The 24,213-nt window shown below is 38.0% G+C and overlaps 1 protein-coding gene across 1 annotated transcript in view; it reads right to left on the reverse strand.

The window, feature by feature from the left end:
• C2H9orf85 (chromosome 2 C9orf85 homolog) overlaps positions 1-24,213 on the reverse strand; it is a 180,676-nt gene that overhangs the window by 134,931 nt on the left and 21,532 nt on the right. Inside the window, exon 2 of the mRNA XM_053702506.1 lies at positions 5,445-5,551. Coding sequence (XP_053558481.1) covers positions 5,445-5,551 — 107 coding nt within the window. The remainder of the gene's footprint in view (positions 1-5,444; positions 5,552-24,213) is intronic.

Below are 24,213 nucleotides of genomic sequence, written 5' to 3' on the forward strand. Positions count from 1 at the left end.
AGAGAATGACTGCGGATTATGGGTAGGGGAGTGACATAACAGCTTTGCTGTGGTGCTCTTTGCCTCCTCCTACTGGCCAGGAGTGATATTCCGACTAGTAATTGAATGACGTTGTGGACTCTCCATATCTTAGGAAAGTAATAGATGAAAAATATTACACGTGCACTGCTAAACTGTCATACAAGAAAACAGCTAACTGGACAAGAAGAAAGCTGTGGACGGAGCTTGGCGGCCATTTTTGGCCACTAACAAACGATTATTTAAAAGTTTCATGTACTTCTTACAAGCTTATAGATGTGGAACTCGTTGCAAGATGCTTGTCTGGTATGCAACAATAAAAAAAAAAAATTGGATCTAGACTGTCACTTTAACTATGAAAGCCAGAAATGCCAGCAGCAAGAGAGTTAGTGATATAATTATAGATATAAAGTGATTTCCGGACATTTTTCTCTACCTGATGAGCTGCATGCCTAAACATAACATAAGGTTGACACATTTCTATCATCACTTGTATATACTAAAGACTACAATGATTATAAATACTTATGGGTAAGTAGACAAGTCATGTGAGGATCCTATTAAAAAAATAAAGAAATCCAGAAAAAAAATAATGTAAGCCTCAAATCAGAATAAAAAAAAATTATACACAACAAATTTATTAGAAAGATTTGCACAGTAATGTTAATATGAAATATATTCATCCTAAATTTAGAGAAATAAGAACACAGAGGGCACATACTATGCTTTTTATGAGAGTCAATTTCCTAGACTGTAACACTGTGTATTCTGGAAGCAAATCATAAGATGTATGCAATACAAATAGTATCCTCAATAAGTAAAAATTAAACTTGCATTATTAAGATAGAGCATGTTAATTTATGACACTTTTAAAATCATTCTATTTTCAAAATGTGCTTTGTTCTCTTGCTACCTCCTTTGTTGAAACAATAGGCACATATCCTACACTAGTGGGAGCTAGCTGCTGATTGGTGCCTGCACACATCTGTCTCTTGTGATTGGCTGATAAGATCTGGCAGCTAGATGAACATTAGTGCAATGCTGTTCCTTCAGCAAAAAATAACAATGAGAACAATGCAAATTGAGTATGTTCTAATCAAATCATTAAAGACATTTTTGGGGTTTCCTGTCCCTTTAATGCTTATCCATGAGTTTGTAAACAGGAGACACATCTCTAATCATAATCTAATAACATGACGTCAAGCAATGATTATCCAATACACAAACTTTATACCAAATACATACTAAAGTTGAGAAGACTTAAGACGAAATTTAAACAGGCTATATAAATCTCTCTGACAGGACAGCATTCTTTATTAAATTTATTGATCCCCAGAATAGCATCTTTAGGTTATCTTACTTTAAGAATCTAAATGATCAACCCTTACTCCCATTTCACACAATTACAGTAGCATTATTATGTTCTTATTATGAACATGTAAATGTACTTATTTAATGTGCTTGCCAACTAAGTATCTCTCCCTAGATATATGATAAATTCAGTGGGCAACTCTGGATAATGGAGACAATAACAGTTAAGTAGGTCAGGAAACTGACTTTACCCAGCTCAACATAGAAAAAAAGACAGGAAATCAGCAATAAAAGTTGACACTGTCCAGTAAATCCCATGTTTAAGAACAACTCAAAGCATCTGACGTTTAGTGGAATGGTATACAAAGAGGCTTTGCAAAACTGAAAATGTGTAAAAATATTACTTTATATGCCCATCTTAAAACAAAAGTTTTTTTCACAAATGAGTCATGTCAGTTTCTTACATGCTAAAGACCATTTTGACTTTAGGGTGACTTTACTAAATGCAATCTTCTTTGAAGACACGTATTATGAAGTCCATTTGTCATGTAATGGTCAAGTAACAGTGTGGCTTTATGTTTACTTTGGAAGTCCAACACTCTTAGATCACAATTGAAGAATCTACAATTGAGGCGTACAGATAAGCCCTATCCTATAGACAGGACTTAAAGGGACACTTAGGGCCAAAACGCGTTGGCAGAAATTGGTTAGCACTTTTCTTACAATATATGTTCATTTGTTAGCATTATTGCACTATTTTAGATTTCTTTTACAGGTTGGATATAGGGATTGAATCCAGGGTTTACCGGACATCCCCTCACCCACCACATCAATATTTGTTGGATTTTTTGAGGACACTTAAGGAAGTTTCATTCACAGACACACACCTTTTTATTGGAATCAACTAACACAGCTTTTTATTGGAGTTTTTTATTGGAACTTTTCATCACGAACACATAATTTTTATTATTTTTTTTTTATATTTTTTTTGATATTTTTTTGATATTTTTTGATGTTTTTTGTATCTTCGATCACTTTTTTAACTTCCACATTGGTCATATTTTGAGAGATACATATTTTCTTTCACCTTTTTGTACATCCCACTAGCAGGGAATATTATTTCCCTTTGATTTCCCAACGATTTTCATTTATTATTGCATTACCATTGTTTTATCCTATTAATCATATGTTATCGCTTTAAGCAATTTGCGTGTTATGTAACATGGATCCATGATTTTAACCTATTGTGTTTTTTTACTGTATTTACATATTGTGTTTTACTGTACTAATTCTGTGCCTTTAACTGTATTAAATTCACATCCGATTTAGTCAATAGGATTTTTGAGACGTTCTAGAACGTTTATCCGTTATACATTATTTTTAATCTTGGCTAACCTGCAGAGATACTAGTTAGCATCAATATCACTTCCTCGGCCTGTGCTAGGCGCTCCTAGGTCTTCCCATATTATAATTACTTTTTCTAAGGGTGAGCTAGGTCCCCTTTTGTACCCAGGAGCTAGTAGGAACTATCTGTGAGCGCTGTGAGATACCTAATAATCTTAAAGGGACACTGAACCCAAATTGTTTCTTTTGTGATTCAGATAGAGCATTCAATTTTAAGCATCTTTCTTATTTACTCCTATTATCAAATTGTCTTCATTCTCTTGGTATCTCTATTTGAAATGCAAGAATGTAAGTTTAGATGCCGGACCATTTTTGGTGAATAACCTGGCTTATTCTTGCTTATTGGTGGATAAATTAATCCACCAATAAAAAGTGCTGTCCAGAGTTCTGAACCAAAAAAGCTTAGATGCCTTCTTTTTCAAATAAAGATAGCAAGTGAACAAAGAAAAATTGATAATAGGAGTAAATTAATAAGTTGCTTAAAATTGCATGCGCTATCTGAATCACGAAAGAAAAAATTTGGGTTCAGTGTCCCTTTAATTTAACCCCTTAATGACCGAGGACGTACGCCATACATCCTCAGAAAAAAGGCAGTTAACGCCTGAGGACGTGTGGCGTACGTCCTCGGTTTGGAAAGCAGCTGGAAGCGATCCTCATCGCTTCCAGCTGCTTTCCGGTTATTGCAGGATGCCTCAATATCGAGGCATCCTGCAATAACAATTTGTACCCCTCCGGTGCAGAGAGAGCCACTCTGTGGCCCTCTCTACACCGGACATCGATGGCCGCAATCGTTGGTGGGTGGGAGCTGCAGTGGGAGGCGGGTGGGCGGCCATCGATGGCTTCAGATACACAGAGGGGGGCGGGATCGGGGGCGGGAGAGTCAGGGGCGCGCACAGACACGCGCGCGTGCACGGGGGATCGGCGGACGGGCGCGTGCACGGGAGGGAGCGGGTGGGAACCGCTTACACTACAGAAATAATCATGTAGTAAGTGGGAGGAAGAGGGGGAATAAATGCCCCCAAAAAGTAATCTAAGGGATCTGGGAGGGGGTGGGGGTAGGGGTTGGTCGTGGGGAAGCTACACTACAGAAAAATGTAAAAAAAAAAAAAAAAAAAAAAAGAGAAAAAAATATTGTTAACTGGGTACTGGCAGACAGCTGCCAGTACCCAAGATGGCCCCCAATAAGGCAGGGGGGGGTTAGAGAGCTGTTTTTGGGGGGGGGGATCAGGGAGGTTGGGGGCTAAGGGGGGATCCTACAAAGTAGCATATGTAAATATGCTAAAGATGTATTTTTTTTATTTTTTTAAAAAACTTTTATTTTAGTACTGGCAGACTTTCTGCCAGTACTTAAGATGGCGGGGACAATTGTGGGGTGGGGGAGGGAAGGGAGCTGTTTGGGAGATATCAGGTGGTCTGATGTGTCAGGTGGGAGGCTGATCTCTACACTAAAGCTAAAATTAACCCCGCAAGCTCCCTACAAACTACCTAATTAACCCCTTGACTGCTAGCCATAATACATGTGTGATGCGCAGCAGCACTTTGCGGCCTTCTAATTACCAAAAAGCAACGCCAAAGTCATATATGTCTGCTATTTCTGAACAAAGGGGATCCCAGAGAAGCATTTACAACTATTTGTGCCATAATTGCACATGCTGTTTGTAAATAATTTCAGTGAGAAACCTAAAATTGTGAAAAATTTAGCGTTTTTTTTAATTTGATTGCATTTGGCGGTGAAATGGTGGCATGAAATATACCAAAATGGGCCTAGATCAATACTTGGGGTTGTCTACTACACTACACTGAAGCTAAAATTAACCCTAGAAGCTCCCTACATGCTCCCTAATTAACCCCTTCACTGCTGGGCATAATACACGTGTGGTGCGCAGTCGCATTTAGCAGCCTTCTAATTAGTAAAAAGCAAAACCAAAGCCATATATGTCTGCTATTTATGAACAAAGGGGATCCCAGAGAAGCATTTACAACCATGTATGCTATAATTGCATAAGTTTTTTGTAAATAATTTCAGTGAGAAACCTAAAGTTTGTGAAAAAAATTGTGAAAAAGTGAACATTTTTTTTTATTTGATCGCATTTGGCGGTGAAATGGTGGCATGAAATATACCAAAATGGGCCTAGATCAATACTTTGGGATGTCTTCTAAAAAAATATATATACATGTCAGGGGATATTCAGGGATTCCTGAAAGATATCAGTGTTCTAATGTAACTAGCGCTAATTTTGAAAAAAAGTGGTTTGGAAATAGCAAAGTGCTACTTGTATTTATGGCCCTATAACTTGCAAAAAAAGCAAAGAACATGTAAACATTGGGTATTTCTAAACTCAGGACAAAATTTAGAAACTATTTAGCATGGTTTTTGTTTGGTGGTTGTAGATGTATAACAGATTTTGGGGGTCAAAGTTAGAAAAAGTGTGTTTTTTTCTATTTTTTTCCTCATATTTTATAAAATTTTTTATAGTAAGTTATAAGATATGAGGAAAATAATGGTATATTTTGAAAGTCCATTTAATGGCGAGAAAAACGGTATATAATATGTGTGGGTACATTAAATGAGCAAGGGGAAAATTACAGCTAAACACAAACACCGCAGAAATGTAAAAATAGCCTTGGTCCCAAACGGACAGAAAATGGAAAAGTGCTGTGGTCATTAAGGGGTTAATTTAAGAAATATTGCAGTGGATAACAAAACTTACCATTTTTTAGGTTGAGAAAGTGGCTTATACTTGCTGTATTTAACTTTCCATTCTAGCACCTCCTTGCAGCGCTGACAAACTCCATCATGTAATTTTGAGTTGATTTTCTGAATTTTAAAGATAATCAAGAAATTGAATTAAATATTTCTCACTAAAAACACATTACAGCTTTCTGTTTGTTTTCTATTGCAAATAGTGAAAAACCATCAGTGCATCACAAATCCACAGTAGTTTAATAAGGATATTCAATATGCACACTAAAAATCAATTATTAAAAAATGTAGTCAAAATTAAACTTTTATGATTTAGGGCATGCAACAAATTTCCAATTTACTTTTATCATCAAATTAGCTTTGTTCGCTTGGTATTCTTTGATTGGGTAAAATGTAAGTTTGTCAAAAAAAACATCACTGAGGTAAAGGAAGGAGAGAGAGTGAGAGAGAGTGAGAGAGAGTGAGAGAGAGAGAGTGAGAGTGAGAGAAAGAAAGAGAGAAAAAGAGAGAGAAAAAGAGAAAGAGAAAAAGAGAAAAAGAGAAAAAGAGACATATACATACACATATATATATATATATATATACACATACATATATATATATATATATATATATATATATATATATATATATATATATATATATATATATATATATATATATATATATATATATATATATACATACAGTTTTTTGATAGATCAAAATGAAATTGCTAATCCAAACACCTAATTTTTATAAAAAAAAAATAAATAAATAAATAAATAAATTGAGTTATTTGGTCATAACAACGGGTGTTATGCATGGCGGCAAAAAAACACAGCGTTCCAAGACAAACACTTGCTAGCCACAGTAAAATTTGTTGGATGTTCCATCATGCTGTGGGGCTGAGTGGCCAGTGCCAGTACTGGGAATCTTGTTAAAGTTGAGGGTTGCATGGATTCCACTCAATATTAGCAGATACTTGAGAATAATGTTGAGGAATCAGTCACAAAGTTGAAGTTACGCTGGAGCTGGAAATTTCAACAAGACAACGACCCAAAAAACTGCTCAAAATCTATTCTGGCATTTATGCAGAGGAACAAGTACAATGTTCTGGAATGGCCATCATTGCTCGGCAACAATCAAACCTAACTGAACTGGAGAGGTTTTGCAAGGAGGAATAGTCCAAAACACCTTCATCCAGAATCCAGAGACTCATTTAAGGCTATAGGAAGAATCTAGAGGCTGTTATTTTTGCTAAAGGAGGCTCTACTAAATATTGATGCAATATTTCTGTTGGGGTGCCCAAATTTATGCACCTGTCTAATTTCATTTTTATGCATATTGCACATTTTCTGTTAATCCAATAAACCTCATTTCACTACTGAAATATTACTGTGTCCTTCAGTTATTTGATAGATCAAAATGAAATTGCTGATCCAAACACCAAATTATTTATAACTAAAAATATCACGGAAATTGTCAGGGGTGCCTAAACATTTGCCAAAAAGGCATCAGTTTTCAAGCTATAAAAACAAAACAAAAAAAATGTACACTATTGGATAAATAAGTGTTCTCCACAGAAAACGTTGCCAACCGGGTAGAATTATAAAGTAAACATTGAAAATGTTAATGAGCCAATATCTTATTTTTGGCTACAATTTTTAGTAGATATTAAAATCAGGCGGGTGAGGCGCGTATTAAAAAGGGCCTCGGAAGAACAATAAAGATGCAACAGTCACTTAGGTAGCCTTTCTTGTTTAAGTTATCTCAAAAGTGACAAGTGTACACCTTGGGGTCAAATACAATTTAGTCATATATTGAAAAAAAAAATCCATTATGCTGATGTTATAATTTGTCTGAACACAAATATTATTAATCAGTATATACTGTATAATAAACCTTATATTTAATTAGATTAAAGTAATGCTTATATCATATTAAAGGAATATGAAACCCAATAATTTTCTTTTAGGATTAAGATAAAGAATATAATTTTAAACAATTTTCCAATTTACTTATAACATCTTATTTACTTCATTCTCTTGGTATCCTTTGCTGAAGAAGCAGCAATGCACTACTGGGAGCTAGTTAATGCATTGTGTGAGCCAATAACACGAGGCATTTATGTGCAGCAACCAATCAGCAGTTCATGGGTCTACCTAGGTATCCTTTTCAACAAAGGATATCAAGAAAACAAAACAAATTAGATAATAGAAATTAATTGGAAAATTGTTTAAAATCACATGTTCTGTCTGAATCAGAAAAGAAAACATTTGGGTTTTATGCCCCTTTAAAAAGGACCACTAAATACCACAGAATCTAAGAACTGAAAAAAAACACAATAAAAAAAAGGCAATGCAATACCACGCACTTGAATTTGAAATAAGCAGTAGAATATTTTCTGATAAATTTCAAAATTAATACAATTTCCCTGCCCCCTGTATCATATGACAGCCATCAGCCAATCACAAAACATACGTATATACTGTGTACCTTTGCAAATGCTCAGTAGAAGATGGGAGTTTCAGAAAGGGTGCATATAACAATGTGCCCTTTTTCATAAAGGAAGTATATCGGAAAGTTTTAAATGGTTTAGAATGCTTGAAGTTGTAGCAACATATGATATTACCAGAAGCTTATGTTGTAACCTACCATATATTTTCACAAACCCCAAAGAGACAGAGACAACTCTCTGGCACTTTTTTAATTATACACAGACACAATAAAACTTATAAAAAACAAAACAAAACAACACTGGTTAGGGAGTACTCGCTGTCCATCGAAGAGACACCGTACGCTCTAGCATTAACACTGCCAAACTTTTGGGGCTCTGGATAAGTGGGTATGTTAAGTATCACAAGATTAGGAGTATTAAAAAGTTTATATGTATGTGTGTTGTGGGTCCCTAGAGGTACCCCTTTGCTAGTCTTAAAATTACATGCTCTAACGAAAGAGACTAAAATTGCCCTTTAGGGTCAACACTGAAATAACCATCAGTGCATTTGAATTCTGAACACAGATTTACAATACGCTTACATAGGCTAAATGGATTCTACTAAAAACTATCACCATTTCAGTTATACTTTTACTATACATGTGGTCAGAGATCATGCAAATGTAAGCCCCATGCACTGAGCATGCTCATAGAACTGGAAGTGACATGTTTATAGCTTCCTAGCATCTCGTTATTTCTCACCCCGAGACGTGAATTTTCTAGTACAAAATTGGATATTCTTTACTGCCCCTGAAAAAGTATTATGACCCTACAGAAAGGGCTACTTGAAAGCTGAGGGAAATCTTTTGCGCTCCCCACTTATTGATAATAAAATGATTAAATACTTACAGCATAATCTGCTACTACCATTTGTGTATTTACATTATATGTGTGGTTTCCTATATTTAAAATATAATTTAGAAAACTTGGGCTACAAAAGACTTAATAAACAAAAAAACAAAAGAAACTTGGTGAAACCGGATGCCACAAATATTTTTGCATCCCTAGAATCTTCCAGATTTCAGAGCTGTGCTTATGGTAAGGTGTACATATGATTTTTAGGAAAAGTAAAATCAAACAATTTAAGTATTTTACAGACATTCATCACCTTTCTCCACATGAACAAAAAGGATTTAATGAAACCAAACAAGGTATAAAAAAAAGTTGCAACATTAAAATGAATGACACAGGTTTTTACACAACTATGCTGCTTTGAAGTCACTTCATCAAACATCAGAGAGACAATTAACTCAACATCAGAGAATCAGTGATATTAAACCATCAAAGTTGGCACATATCCTGTGATTATATAAACGAGTGTTTTACCTTGGTAAGCACAGGCCCTGTATAGATGCAAATATATAAGATGCCACATGGGTAAAAATAAATAAATATATATATTTATATATATTTTAAGATTACAAAAAGGATGAGCTGTATTATAATATATCACAGATAGGTTTGCAGGACACACTGCAAACCTTTCCCAGAAACTGTACAATTACATCATCTGTCACATAATGATACTAAATGTACTGCTGATATAACATTAAAGAACATGTACTTCACTTATATTTTATTATTACTATTGAGCTATTTACCTGTACTCAAGGTATGCTGTACACTTATGGTAAAAGTAGGTGTCACGCTGCGCCGCACTAGAAGTTGCTAGGGACGCGCCTCCTTCCCTGCTCGTTGTCAGGGGCTGCGTCGGCTCCTGTTGTGTGCGGCGCTGACGTCATCGCCGCACACTCTCTGCTCTGATGCCGGCTGGGATCCCCTGTGGCGCGAATCCTGCGCCTATGTAAGTTGCCATTCAGCAATCTATCACTGCCCAAGTATAGGTGTTACTTTGTGTGCTCCTGGGTGTGATAGATTGCTGATTTCTGGATTGATATTTTGTTGCTGACTTCTGCTTGTCTGACCACTCTGCCTGTTAACCCCTAAACTACTGGATTGATATATTCTGCTGCTGAACTCTGCTTGTCTGACCACTCTGCTTGATTAACCCCTATTGTTCTGGATTGATTCTCTGTTGCCAAAACCTGCATGTCTGACCATTCTAGTGGTTTACCTTTGGACTGCTTTACCGTTGCCAAACCCTGCTTGACCATTCCAGTGGTTTACCTTTTGGACTGCCTTACTGTTGCCAAACCTTGCCTGCCTGACCCTTCTTGTAGTTTACCACTGAACTGCCTTTCTCTGATTCCCTGCCTGTTGCCGCCGAAAGACTATCCTGCCTGTGGTGAGTGCCGCTTACCTCATCTTGCAAACTTTCTCTGCTCTGGGATATTCCCTATCATTCCGGCTCGACACCGGGATAAGAAGACTACTGGCAGAGTTCGGTCTGATAGTGGAATATCCCACGAGCATTACATTATACTTGGGTCATGGAGCCAGAAGAGGTAGCAAGAGCGGTTTATCTTCAGGGACAGATGTTGGGAACCTATACCACACAGTTGCAGGGTATGGATTCCAAACTAGAGGCTATAACCGCTCAACTCTCTTCACTAGTTGCAGTGAGGAATACCGCTCCTGTTGTACCGCCAGTCTCTGCTCCTACTGCTGCGGCTTATTGAAGTATACCCCGGATACCATTGCCTGATAAAGTATGAAGGTACTACTGACTGTAGGGGTTTTCTTAACCTAAGCAGGCTGCACTTCCGCAATGATCCTTGCACCTTTCAGTGTCACCTTTGTCATTTCCTTACTGAAAGACAAGGCCCTAGCCTGAGTCTCTGCCCTTTTGAAACAGTACGCTCCACTCCTGAACAATGCGGATGCGTTCATTTCTGCACTTCTGTGTTTGGGACTTCTGGCCATACTTCTGCTGCAGAATTTTCTCTCCTAGATCTCCGCCAGGGCAATAGAACTGTGGCACAATTTGCCATCGAGTTTCGCACCTTGGCACTAGAGACCAGTTGGGATGGCAGTGCCCTCAAGGCAGCCTTTAAAAGAGGTCTGCATGAACGCATCAAGGGAACTTACTTATTGTGATATTTCCTCCTCTTTGGATGACTTTATATCACTTTGCATCAGTCTAGACTATCGCTTCCAGGAGAGACAAGCCAAGAGACACAGAACTCGCCGAGTCCTGCCCAACCATCCTTCTATTCGTCCGGTTTCTGCAGTGTACTCTACCCCTTCAACTTCTCCAGCCACCCCAGTAGAGGAACCCATGGATCTTTCTTCCTTCAAACCCTCAGAGTCTGAAAGACTGAGGAGATTGAGACTATTCTTTTATTGTGGTTCCAACTCCCACCAACTAAAGAACTGTGACAGTAGGCCAGGAAAAGCCAATGCTTAGGGGATAACACTGGGGTACCCCTAAGCATGATCACAATTAAATCCCATCACTCCTTGCAAATTCTGGGACCTGTTACTCTTACCATTCTTCAGAATTCTGTCCACACTCAAGTCTTCATTGACTAGGGGGCAGCTGGAAACGTTTTGGATCACCGTTTAATGATTTAAGCTGGCTTACCTCTTTGGCAGAAAAGATATTCTCTCAAAATAAACTACTCTGGATGGCACCCCCCTTGGTTCAGGGTTGATACATTTTGAGTCAGCCCCCCTGACCCTGACTGTGAACAGCTGCAGTTCGAGGTCATTCAATCCCCAGCACAACCTGTCATCCTTGGTTTTCCTTGGCTTCATATAAATAATCAGCAGTTCGACTGGGCTGAAGGACAACAGGCCTCCTGGGTTACCACTCCTGCCTTGCTAAAGTCACTCCTCTGCTCCGCATCCCCATAGCCAGTCTTCAGACTCCTTCAAGCCTTCCCTCAGTATACGCGGACTTGACAGATGTGTTTGAGAAGAAAGCAGCCGACGTGCTGCCACCCCACTGTCCTTATGACTGTAAAACAGACCTCTTTGCCGGAGCCCCACTTCCTAAAGGGAGGACTTATCCACTCTCCAAAGCTGAAACCAAGTCCATGGAGGAGTATATCCAAGAGAATCTTGCTAAAGGATTCATTCGCCCTTCCTCCACTCCTGCTGTGGCAGGCTTCTTTTTCATCAGTAAGAAGGATGGTGAGCTCAGACCCTGTATCGACTATAGGGCCTTTAACAACATAACTATCAAGAATCGCTATCCCATTCCTTATATCACTGAACTGTATGACTCACTCCAGGATGCTCGCTTCTTCACCAAGCTGGACCTACGTGGGGCATACAATCTGATTCGTATCTTCCCAGGCCACGAATGGAAGACCACCTTTAAACATAAGAACAGGGCATTACGAATACCTTGTAATGCCCTTTGGGCTGTGTAACGCCCCAGCAGTTTTCCAGGCATTTGTCAACGATGTCTTTCATGACCTCCTTAATCGCACTGTCATCGTCTACCTGGATGACATCCTTGTTTTCTCTTCCACTTTGGAGGAGCATCATAAACACGTGAGACAGGTACTTCAACGTCTCAGAGACAATTCTTTGATAGCCAAGCTCAGATCCATTTCCTTGGTTATGTCATCTCGAAGGAGGGTTTTGTCATGGATCCTGCTAAACTCACTGTAGTTTTAGAATGGCCTCAACCCACTTCATTAAAGGAATTACAGAGATTCTTTGGGTTCTCCAATTATTACCGCAAGTTTATAAAGAACAGTTGCTCCACTCACTGAATTGACAAAACGGAACAAAGACTGTAAATATTGGCCACTTGAAGCCATGAATGCATTCTCTCGTCTAAAAAAGGCTTTCTGTTCTGCTCCTGTGCTCCGCTATCCTCATCCTGACCTCCAGTTCACTTTAGAGGTTGATGCCTCAGAGATAGGGGCTTGAGGAGTTCTAACCCAAATCCTTTAACCTCCAAGTCACACCCTGTAGTCTTTTTCTCTAAACGCTTTACTCCTGCAGAGAGGAATTACGATGTGGGTAATCGTGAACTCTTAGCCATTAAGATGGCCTTGACTGAATGGCGTCATTTGTTAGAGGGCACCGCCAATCCCATTCAAATTCTCACCGACCACAAGAATCTGACTTACCTAGAGACTGCTCATCGACTCAATCCTCGACAGGCCAGGTGAGCCTTGTTCTTTTGCCGTTTTAACTTTGTGGTCTTTTATCTTCCCCGGCCCAAAAACAAGAAGGTGGACGCCCTTTCCCTTCAGTTTCCTCACTCAAGTGATTCCTCTGACGATCCTATTGAACACATCATACCTCCCTTCTTCAAAGACTGCAATGTGCCCAGTCTAGAAAACCTCCTAAAGCCCCTGTGGCTTCTGATAAACTCTGTGTACCTCTGAATCTACGCACTCATGTGCTATCCTGGGCTCATGATAGTAAACTCTCAGGACATACTGCCTTGACCAGGATTTTTAAGCGTATTTCCCAACATGTATCGTGGCCTACTATGAAGACTGACACACAGGATTATGTGAAAGCCTGCACGACTTCTGCTGCCAACAAAATTCCCCTATCCTTGCCTCCTGGCTTGCTCCAACCATTGCCCATTCCCAAACAACCATGGACACACATAACTATGGACTTCATTGTGGACCTTCCACCTTCTGACCATCATATGGTTATTAGGGTTGTGGTGGATCGGTTTTCCAGACTGGCTCAAATGTACCCCTTAAGAAACTGCCTTCTGCTCAAGACCTATCGTCTTTCTCTCTTGCATATGGAACGACTTCATGGCATTCCCGTGAATATTGTTTCCGACAGAGGCCCACAATTCATTTCTACCTTTTGTAAATTGATTGGAACCACTGTTTCCTTGTCTTCTGGCTACCACCCTCAGACCAATGGACTAACAGAGAGTAAACCAAGATCTCGAGGCCTACCTTAGAGCCTTTGTCAATTCTCTCGATACCAACTGGTCTGAGTTGTTACCCCTAGCTGAGCTTAGCTGGCGAGAAACACTCATTGGCACTCTTCCCTACGTTCTCCATTTCAAGCCGCAGCAGGGTATTAACCTCATGTCTTCCCTCTTTCTGCTCAGTCCACAGGGGTTCCTGCTGCAGACCGACATGTTAGTGAACTTGCCACTCATTGGCAACATATTCGCTCTCAGTTACGTTCAGCTGTCTCTAGATACAAGAAGTTTGCTGATCATCATAGAGCCTCTGTACATACTATCTCGGTCGGTGAACGTTTTTGGGTCTCTACTCGACACATTTGTCTTTATCAACCCGGTCACAAATTAGGGCCTAGGTTTATCGGTCCTTACAAAGTCCTAAAAAGACTGTCTCCTGTGGCCTACAGAGTGGCCCTGCCCAAAACCCTGCGCATACGCCCAGTCTTCCATATCTCATTACTCAAGCCTTACACCAAGAATAGATATACCCAACTCAGAGCAGCTCCTCCTCCACTCCTGGTCCATGGCGACCCAGAATATGAGGTTGCTAAGATCCTGGACTCCAGATACAGGCGCAGACAACTGCAATATCTTGCATAAATAAAAAAAATAAAAAAGAGAAGTGCCCTGGTATTTCGGGGCTGGACTGTACTGAAGTCAGGATCAGACTGATATGCTTCAGGAAAGTTCTTCTCTGTGAAAGGCACATGTTGAGCAAAAAGAGGTTGCTTCTTGGGTGGTAACAAGCCATAGAACAAGCTATTATGCTATTGTTCAGTCCCAGGTTGAGCTCTTCTCTCTTTTCATGTATAACTGCAACATCTTGTACCATGGAAGGGTTACTCCGTGACGGATCGTTCCTGCCCGTGATGTTCACTGCTCACCCTTTATAGTATCGATTCACATTGTTTTTTGTGAATGTGTATAAAGATTGCTAGATAATGGTGTTGACAGATCCTTTGTCTTATATTGGTGCTAAATTAAGGAAGGATTTTCTAACTCTGTATGGAATAGAGCCAGTAGGAACTGTGTAGACATAGGTTCAACACCTTGTCCCTACATTATTTATCTTTGCCCTGTTCCTGCCCGAGATATACATAGCACATACTAATATGTAGTCCCCTTTACTTCTGGTCTGTTCTACCTTTTAGATCATGCCTTGGTGCCTGCTAGTCTGCGCATATGTGGTTTTGTGTCCCCGAACTTTCATACGTAACAGGTGTTTTATATGGACGTTATTTTTATCTATAGGCTTCTAAAACATAACCACTTCAATATTTGATTACCCAAACAGTCTTGTTTTGCCTCATATGTCTGGATATCTCCTGCCAGATATTTTCTTGACAGTTATTTTTTGCCAATTATTTTCACCAGTTATTTATTTGTGGTGTTGAAATAGCAAAAATGAGGTTGCAGGTGTATATCACATTTTTTTGTGTAAGTATAAATGTTATGATGTTAATAACATACCTGTACAATTTCACCACATATTATTTTATTATTATACTTTATTTATGAAGTGCCATCATATTCCGCAGCGCTGTCCATGGATACAGTTCATTTAAATAAAACAATATAAAACTTTGAGTACACAGGACAAAATTTACAAACACATACAGGAGGAATTGAGGGCCCTATTCCCGTGGGAACTTACAATCTAGAAGGGTAGGGGGTTGAGAAACAGGAGGTGAGGACTGCAAGATTGAGAAAGATGTTAATACAGAGTTAGAGGAGGGAAATGTTGTTAGGTAAGAGAAATATTATTGAGTTGGGTGGTAGGCGTCTCTGAACAGAAAAGTCTTCAGAGAGCATTTAAAAGGAAGAAAGATGAGGGCAAAGCCTGACAGCACAAGGGAGAGTGTTCCAGAGGGTAGGTGCATATCTTCATATATTATCATATGTATTAGGTATATCTGTGTTGGATATTATGGGCTTAAAAAATTGATATAGGACTGATCTTATGGTGATGTCAATGTCCCTATTATGCACACTATTTTGATACAGTAGAGATTGGTATATAACTTGGCCTGTTTATATCGTGTCAGTTATTTTTTGCCGATTTTTTTCTGCCTACTATTCTCAGCCGGTTATTTTTTTGTGGTGATGAAATAGCAAAAATGAGGTTGCAATTTTATATCACGTTTTTTGATCATATAACGGTTATGTTGTCTATAACATATTGCTACTATTTCACCACATATTTTAATACTCTATCGTACGCATTACGTATATTTATGTTGCAAATTGTGGGTTTACAAATGGCTATAGGATTGATCTTGCAATAATGTCGATATTAATCCTATGCTCTTTGTTTTGCATGCAAGCATATGGATAGGTATACTACTTGGCCCATCGTTCCTTTAGTAATTATGCTTGTGAACATGCTACCCATTCATGCAATCAGATCGTATGCCTGTTCATTAATCACCTTATCAAAAGATTTCCAGCCTCCAAATACTGAAATTTAAAAAACCTTTATTCACACAGGGTCCATAATACAACAACATTTCAAACCAGCAATTGGTTCTTAGTCATTGGTTCTTAGGAAATGACTAAGAACCAATTGCTGGTTTGAAATGTTGTTGTATTATGGACCCAGTGTGAATAAAGGTTTTTTAAATGTCACTATTTGGAGGCTGGAAATCTTTTGATAAAGCAATATTTGGGGTCTAGCTAACCCTATTCACGTGCCCCAAAAAACTCTAAGTGAGGTGCTGTCTTCCCCTGTGAATTGTTGTTCATGAATCACTCCTGATGGTGCCTTAAACACTGTAGTACATGCTTTGAGATTTCCACGTAGCAATTTCCCTAACACTATAATACATGCACCATATGGGCGGGGCTAATTTGCTCCGGTGTCCACACAGTCACTGCCTCTTACCAGGACATACTGGAGGTAATAGTTATGTTCCACACACTATTGGCATCGTTGACAACGATTATGGTAAGCAGTAGATTATATACATTAGGATTGCCCTTCGCCACGGTTTTGATAGAGGATACTCGGATACAATATGTCCCTGTGCAAGTCTGTATTTAGAACATCTATGATTTACTGAACAACACAGACACATCGTTTGATATAGGTTAGTTTATACAACTTTTTGGTAAACACTTTTTTGTAACTATTTTGTAACTTGCATTTGACTTCTGTTACGATTGATCAATGTCTGATAACAAGCACTTTGGTATTCTTACATATCAACAATGATTGTATTTTGGTGGGTGAAGTTTTTTTTATCAACATTTGCATCACTATGTTAACCCCTTTTTTGGCGCAATTTCTGTTGGGGGAGGGATCTAATTGTGTTTATAAGCTTGCATGTTTTTCCTCACTCTTGTTGGTCTGATCAAGGGGTGAATACCCTGAAACGTCACTGTAATAAAATTGTGTTATAAACTTGATAAGACCAGAGAGGGCTTAGTCTATTAGCTCTATTTACCACTCCTAGCACGCTGGCATATACATTTTGTTAGTGGGAGTGCACCTATCTCTACAGAAAATATATATAATATAATATATCTACACACACACACACACACACACACACACATACATACACATACATACAGTGTCCTACAAAAGTGATTACACCCCTCACATTTCTGTAAATACAAGTATTTTATTATATCTTTTCATGTGACAACACTGAAGAAATGGCACTTTGCTACAATGTAAAGTAGTGAGTGTACAGCCTGTATAACAGTGTAAAATTGCTGTCCCCTCAAAATAACTCAACACACAGTTATTAAAGTGAAGGTAAAGTTTAAAGCTTTTGAAGACATAAATTCATTACTTAAAGGGACACTGAACCCAAATTTTTTCTTTCGTGAATCAGATAGAGCATGCAATTTTAAGCAACTTTCTAATTGACTCCTATTATCAATTTTTCTTTGTTCTCTTGCTATCGTTATTTGGAAAAGTCTAGAACCCTGGACAGCACTTGTTTATTGGTGGATGAATTTATCCACCAATTAGCAAGAACAACCCAGGTTGTTCATCAAAAATGGGCCGGCATCTAAACATTCTTGCTTTTCAAATAAAAATACCAAGAGAATGAAGAACATTTGATAATAGGAGTAAATTACAAAGTTGGTTAAAATTGCATGCTCTATCTGAATCACAAAAGAAAAAGAAAATTTGGGTTCAGTGTCCCTTTAATCTTAGCATAATCTAATCGCTAACTTAAAGTTTCTATTACGTTTAAAATTTTCAATTTATATACATTTATCGAACGCTACAGTTTCGATGGTGACTCCTCCCTACCTCTATTTCCTGCTTCGATGGTCTGTGACGTATAGAGTGGTCCCACCCGCTCTATAGGTCTCTCAAAATCGTGTGCACGATGATTACATCAGATGCTCTGATCAACCACGCCTGCGCGAAATGGCGATTGAACTCTACTGCGCATGCAAAGCCGTTATCCAAATGCAAAAGAGGAGCGCGCAAGGGATTCCATATGAATAAAAAAAGAATAGCGCATGTGCAGAGGATAAGGGAGGCGGGTGACGTGGAGTGACGGCCGCCTAACAGCCAGATTATCAATTCGATAATCGAAACACGTGATAGAGACAAAAAAAAAAATGGGTTGAATTTGTGGACCAACAGTAATTGATTTACAATGTTGATAACTCGATTTACACTAAAAAGGTATAATGTTTGATGAATGAAAGTCATACTTATTTTCAACAAAGAATGACATACTGGATCGGCATCAAGGTAAGTTTACCTTCACTTTAATGTCTAAACCGTTGGCAACAAAAGTGAGTACACCCCTAAGTGGAAATGTCCAAATTGGGCCTAAAGTGTCAATATTTTGTGTGGTCACCATTATTTTCCAGCATTGCCTTAAACCTCTTGGGCATGGAGTTCACCAGAGCTTAACAGGTTGCCACTGGAGTCCTCTTTCACTCCTCCATGACGACAACACAGAGCTGGTGGATGTTAGAGACCTTGCGCTCCCCCACCTTCCATTTGAGGATGCCCCACAGATGCTCAATAGGGTTTAAGTCTGGAGACATGCTTAGCCAGTCCATCACCTTTACCCTCAGCTTCTTTAGCAAGGCAGTGGTCGTCAGGGAGGTGTGTTTGGGGTCATTATCATGTTGGAATACTGCCCTGCGGCCCTGTCTCCCAAAGGAGGGGATCTCTGCTTCAGTATGTCACAGTACATGTTGGCATTCATGGTTCCCTCAATGAACTGTAGCTACCCAGTGCCGGCAGCACTCATGCAGGTCCAGACCATTACACGCCAACCACCATGCTTGACTGTAGGCAAGACACACTTGTCTTTGTACTCCTCACCTGGTTGCTGCCACACACGCTTGACACCATCTGAACCAAATAAGTTTATCTTGGTCTCATCGGACAACAAGACATGGTTCCAGTAATCCATGTCCTTAGTCTGCTTGTCTTCAGCAAACTGTTTGCGGGCTTTCTTGTGCATTATCTTTAGAAGAGGTTTCCTTCTGGGATGACAGCCATGCAGACCAATTTGACGCAGTGTGCGGTGTATGGTCTGAGCACTGACAGGCTGAACCCCCACCCCTTCAACCTCTGCAGCAATGCTGGCAGCACTCATACGTATATTCCCAAAGACAAACTCTGGATATGATGCTGAGCACGTTCACTCAACTTCTTTGGTCGACCATGGAGAGGCCTGTTCTGAGTGAAACCTGTCCTGTGAAACCGCTGTATGGTCTTGCCCACCGTGCTTCAGCTCAGTTTCAGGGACTTGTCAATCTTCTTATTGCCTAGGCCATCTTTATGTAGAGCATCAATTCTTTTTTTTAGATCCTCAGAGAGTTATTTGCCATGAGGTGTGTCAAGGTATTTGAAATATTATTAAATAATATATAGAGGTATATTTGTCTTTATTTAATAGATCTGTGGATATGAACATGGTCTGTAGACAAAGGTTTGTTCCTAAGAGATCTCCCACATTCATTATGTAAAATTATGCTGAACACACAGGGAGAGACAATGGAACATTTGGCCTGCCAAATTTCAGAACAGTCACTTAGAGGAATGTTGGGGGAAGTAATTTTGAAAGAGAACAGGATGAGTCATAAAAGGCAAATTAAGAGGATAGATTGTCAGATAGGTAACACCACACAAAATATATGGAGACGAAATGTCTGAAATACCCATCTTGGAACTGATCAAAATCATAGAGATACAGCTTTTATACACATAGGTGTTAATCATCCTTAAACATCAAATACACATCTGCACTACTAGCTAAACAGGAAATATGCTGCATTAAGACTTTTACAACTACTCGTGGATTGACCCCATGTGGTGAGTATGAGACAAAAAGTCTGGCAACTGAAGTTACTGAAAAGTTAGAATGTTAGGATAATACAGTGAAGGCCCATGACTTACATTATGATTTCAAAACAACTGTATATATTTTAATGGATATGAGATGTATATATATATATATATATATATATATATATATATATATATATATATATATATATATATATATATATATGTGTATATATATGTGTATGTTTTGAAAGCATGAATATCTTAGCCTCTGTGTGTTTAAGAACATGAATAGATGTTTATGGACCTGAAGAGAAGTGATTATTAACATTTATTTTTATTTCAGATCTACATAGACAGGATTCACTTGGAATACAGTACAATACTGAATTAAAAATAAGCTATTATTCACATATAAATGCCAGGATACCGATAACATTGTAATGCATTTTAAACTAATAATTAGCAGTATTAAATGACCTAAATAAAATAAAATGTTAATAATATAACATATTTGGTATCAGAATAATCAGAAAAAAATAACCTAATATTAACCATCTGTAATTGGGGTTATATATGATTAATGCTGAGAGTGTGATCTGATTAAATAACCATTTTATGAAAGAAATTTTTTTTTTAACTTGCTTAAAAATGTTAGAGATGGTCTTGTTGTATTTGTTTGTTTGTACGTCTGCTGCCACCTAGTGTTATGATGCGGAATTGCAACCATGAGATGATTGGTTGTTGCAAAGAATGCATTTCCTTGACAACACATTTACCAAATAAACCAATCCATGTTCAGTTGCAAAGAACTAATCCAAGACAAGGCCGTGGGCGTTTCCAATATTCACCAATGACTGATAAATAATCAAAAAGGGGAGGGGTGAGATGAGATGATTTAACCCCAGCATAGAGACTAAGAAAGGGTTGTGTTATTTTGATCCAGAAAGGAGTAACTGCGGCAGTTATTAATCAAAAGCACACACCTACCATATGGACTCCATATGCTTTACCCCAATTTTGAATTTCTGAGGTGAATTGGATCTGTTGCAAAACATTGGGAACCGGATTGCTGTTTATTTGGGTGATGTATATAAAAGTTTTATTATAAGATAAGTTATATGCATAGTCAATTTGTATTTAATAGATTTAAAGAAACAGTCTGTTTTAGTTAGCATTTCACAGCCTATATATATATTGTTTAAATCTGCGTCTGATTGACCAAGTAACTCATCTATGCAAGTTCTGATATTGTCAGTTAATTTTGTATTAGGATAAATTGCAGTTAAATAGCAGAATATATATATTATCCTATTGTTTTATAAACACTGTTTAGAATTGTATTGCTTGGATGTTAAAGGTTTTTAGTCCCATTGTGTTAAATAAATAAAAGGCTGAATTGTGAAGGTATATTTTTCTGGGTTTTGTAAGAAGGATAGCATATCTTAAGAGTTGGTTTTAACGCATATAAACTTTTATTTAGTTTCCTTTTACTGCAAATATAGTTCAATATGTTTATGGATATTAACTAAATAAAAGAATTCAGATATTTATATTAATTGTATGGTCTAGTAGGTGCATGGTTGATAAGGGTTTCTATTTCTTTGTATTGTGTTTATAACCCTGCCATAAACTTATATATATTATTTGGATAGCACTACTAAGATTTTCATAAATATACTGACATAATAATTGGAGGCACTTTTTCTGAGATTTATTAATATTCCATCATAATTGATATAATATATTTGTAAGTAAATAGAAATTATTATAAAAGAGAAAAAAAAAAAAAAAAAAAAATCATATTTCGATATTAATATTTTGAAGATATAATATTTTTTTTGAAAGGTTGAAATATTAATTTTCATATTTCGAGATTGACATTAATATCTTGAAATATTATTAAAGATTAATTTTGAAAAATTAATAAAAATATTAATTTTTCATATTTCAAAATTAATCAAAAATATTGATTTTTCATATTTTCAAAGTTAATCAAAAATATTAATTTCTCATATTTTGGAATATTAATTTTTCATATTTCAAAATTAATAATATTTTTTTTTGAAATATAAAAATTTTCCTTCTCTCTTTTTATTGGCAAAAATTGTATTAGCGTTTTAGTTTAACTAAGTACTAAACCAATATAATAATGTCTGTAGCCAGAAGTGACTCATTTAATTCTATACATAGCAATGAAATTGGTCCCATAACCATACCTATTACTAAAGGTCAGGTCCTTAAGAAAGATATATTAAGTTACCTTAAAGGGAAGTTTAATATTGCGGGTGAATTAAATGATTTTATGGATATGCTTGAAACTAGGGCTAAAAATATTACCGTTAATAATAATATGTGGAATGAAGAGAATGAATTCTTCCAGGAATTATTAATGATTAATCAATGCGAAGCTCCCAAAAAGCGAGACGAACTAATACTAAAATCCTGGCCCCTTTTAATATGCATAATTGACGAAATGTCGTTTTGTGTCACAGACAAACGATTGCAAATACAGGAGCTAGAAAATAGTATTCGTTCCTCGCGCAGACGCGAAGAGGGTTTAAAAATAGCCAAAAATAAAATGGATGAATTTGCCCAAAACCTAGCCACCTTAGATAAGCACAATATGGACTTAATCGCGCAGATACAAGATTTAAATAAACAGCTTGCGCAAAGCCAGAGAGAATTAAGCGATTTAAAAAGGTCATATCGCCATAATGAAAACCCCTATATTAGCAGTGAGAATAATACAGATAATGCTAACTCCTTTGGCGAACGCATAAGGGACGAGGTACGAAAATATATAGAACAACATAGACAAATGACCCCTAACGGGTCAGAAGTAGATTTCCCAAATAGACAATCCCCTCAGGATGTAAATCCAGAGGACAGCTGTAGCGCAGCTGATGCGGGGGAGGGAAACTCTAACAGAGAATCCCAAAATAAGTCTGATAAAGTCTATGATTCCCATAAAATAATCACCTTCGTACAACGCGCAGTACCTATATTCTCCAATAAGGGAACAACATCTGTAATTGATCATTTACAGGCTTTTGAAAATGCGTTATCTATAATGAATGTTACAAGTGAGAAATTGAAAATTGAATTTCTGCCTTGGGTATTTGACAGTAAGCATCACAAATTCTTTGCTTCACTAAAGGATATGAATATTCATTCCTGGAATGGGGTAAAACAACAATGCAGAAAAGAATTCGGGCAATATCGCACTAAAACTGCCGCGAAAATAGCGGTATATGGTTTAAAGTGTCGTGCGAATCAGAGTCCAGTCGAATTCCTTTCTGTATTGAAAAATGCGTACAGTATGGCTGAAGATAATCCCAGATTTGATGGCTCAGAATTTGTAAATTTATTTTTTGAAGCATTGCCTACACCCATCAAAATCAACTTAGCTAGAGATTTTGATGAGGACTGCTCATTGGAATGGCTGATCAAAGAGAGTACGAAGTTATACTCTATTCAGCAGTCCAGTGAGCAGGGGGTTAAAAAGGAGTCAAAACCCAAAATTGTGGCAGAAACTAGGGTGTCACCTAGCCCCCTCAATTTGGAGTCTAACAAGAGGACTTATGCAGAGGTGGCCAGTCAAAACAGGCCATCTCCACAGAGGTTTAATTCTGCCCCTCCCCCTACACAGGTTGAGGCGCAGGGAGACTATAACCAAAGTGGGGGACATAATCAGGTGAATAATTACTCACAAAGAGAATACTCACCAAATAATTGGTATCCGCGCAAGGGTAGATACAATAAACGGCGAAGATATTCTCAGGGTAACCAGACACCCCAGGTATATAATGCTTCCCAAAATATTAATACTGAACAAGCTGAACCCCAGGGGCAACCACGCCAGAATAGAAATAGTGGCCCTGATTCTGAGGGAACCCAATGGTCCAGGAATCAGTACAATGGGGCACCAAGAGATAGGCCCAGGGGTAGAGGTAACTTGTACAATCAGGTAGATATGCTGTTTACCCAATTAAATCGGTTGAGCGAACAAATCGCTAATATGAGTCAAAAATCTACGGCTCAGCAACCGAACAATACTTTTTTAGGGGTACAGCCAGTGGTCAGCAGTGGACCACAGGCACAGTCATAAATACTGCAGTATCACCTGAAGGGGAGGGGAGAGATATACAAAATGTAGTAATAAATATCAATGATACTAATCATGTTATCTCCCCACAGACCGGAAACGGACAAATTAG

This window comes from Bombina bombina, chromosome 2 (genome assembly GCF_027579735.1).
Source record: "Bombina bombina isolate aBomBom1 chromosome 2, aBomBom1.pri, whole genome shotgun sequence".
NCBI classification, from domain to species: Eukaryota; Metazoa; Chordata; class Amphibia; order Anura; family Bombinatoridae; genus Bombina; species Bombina bombina.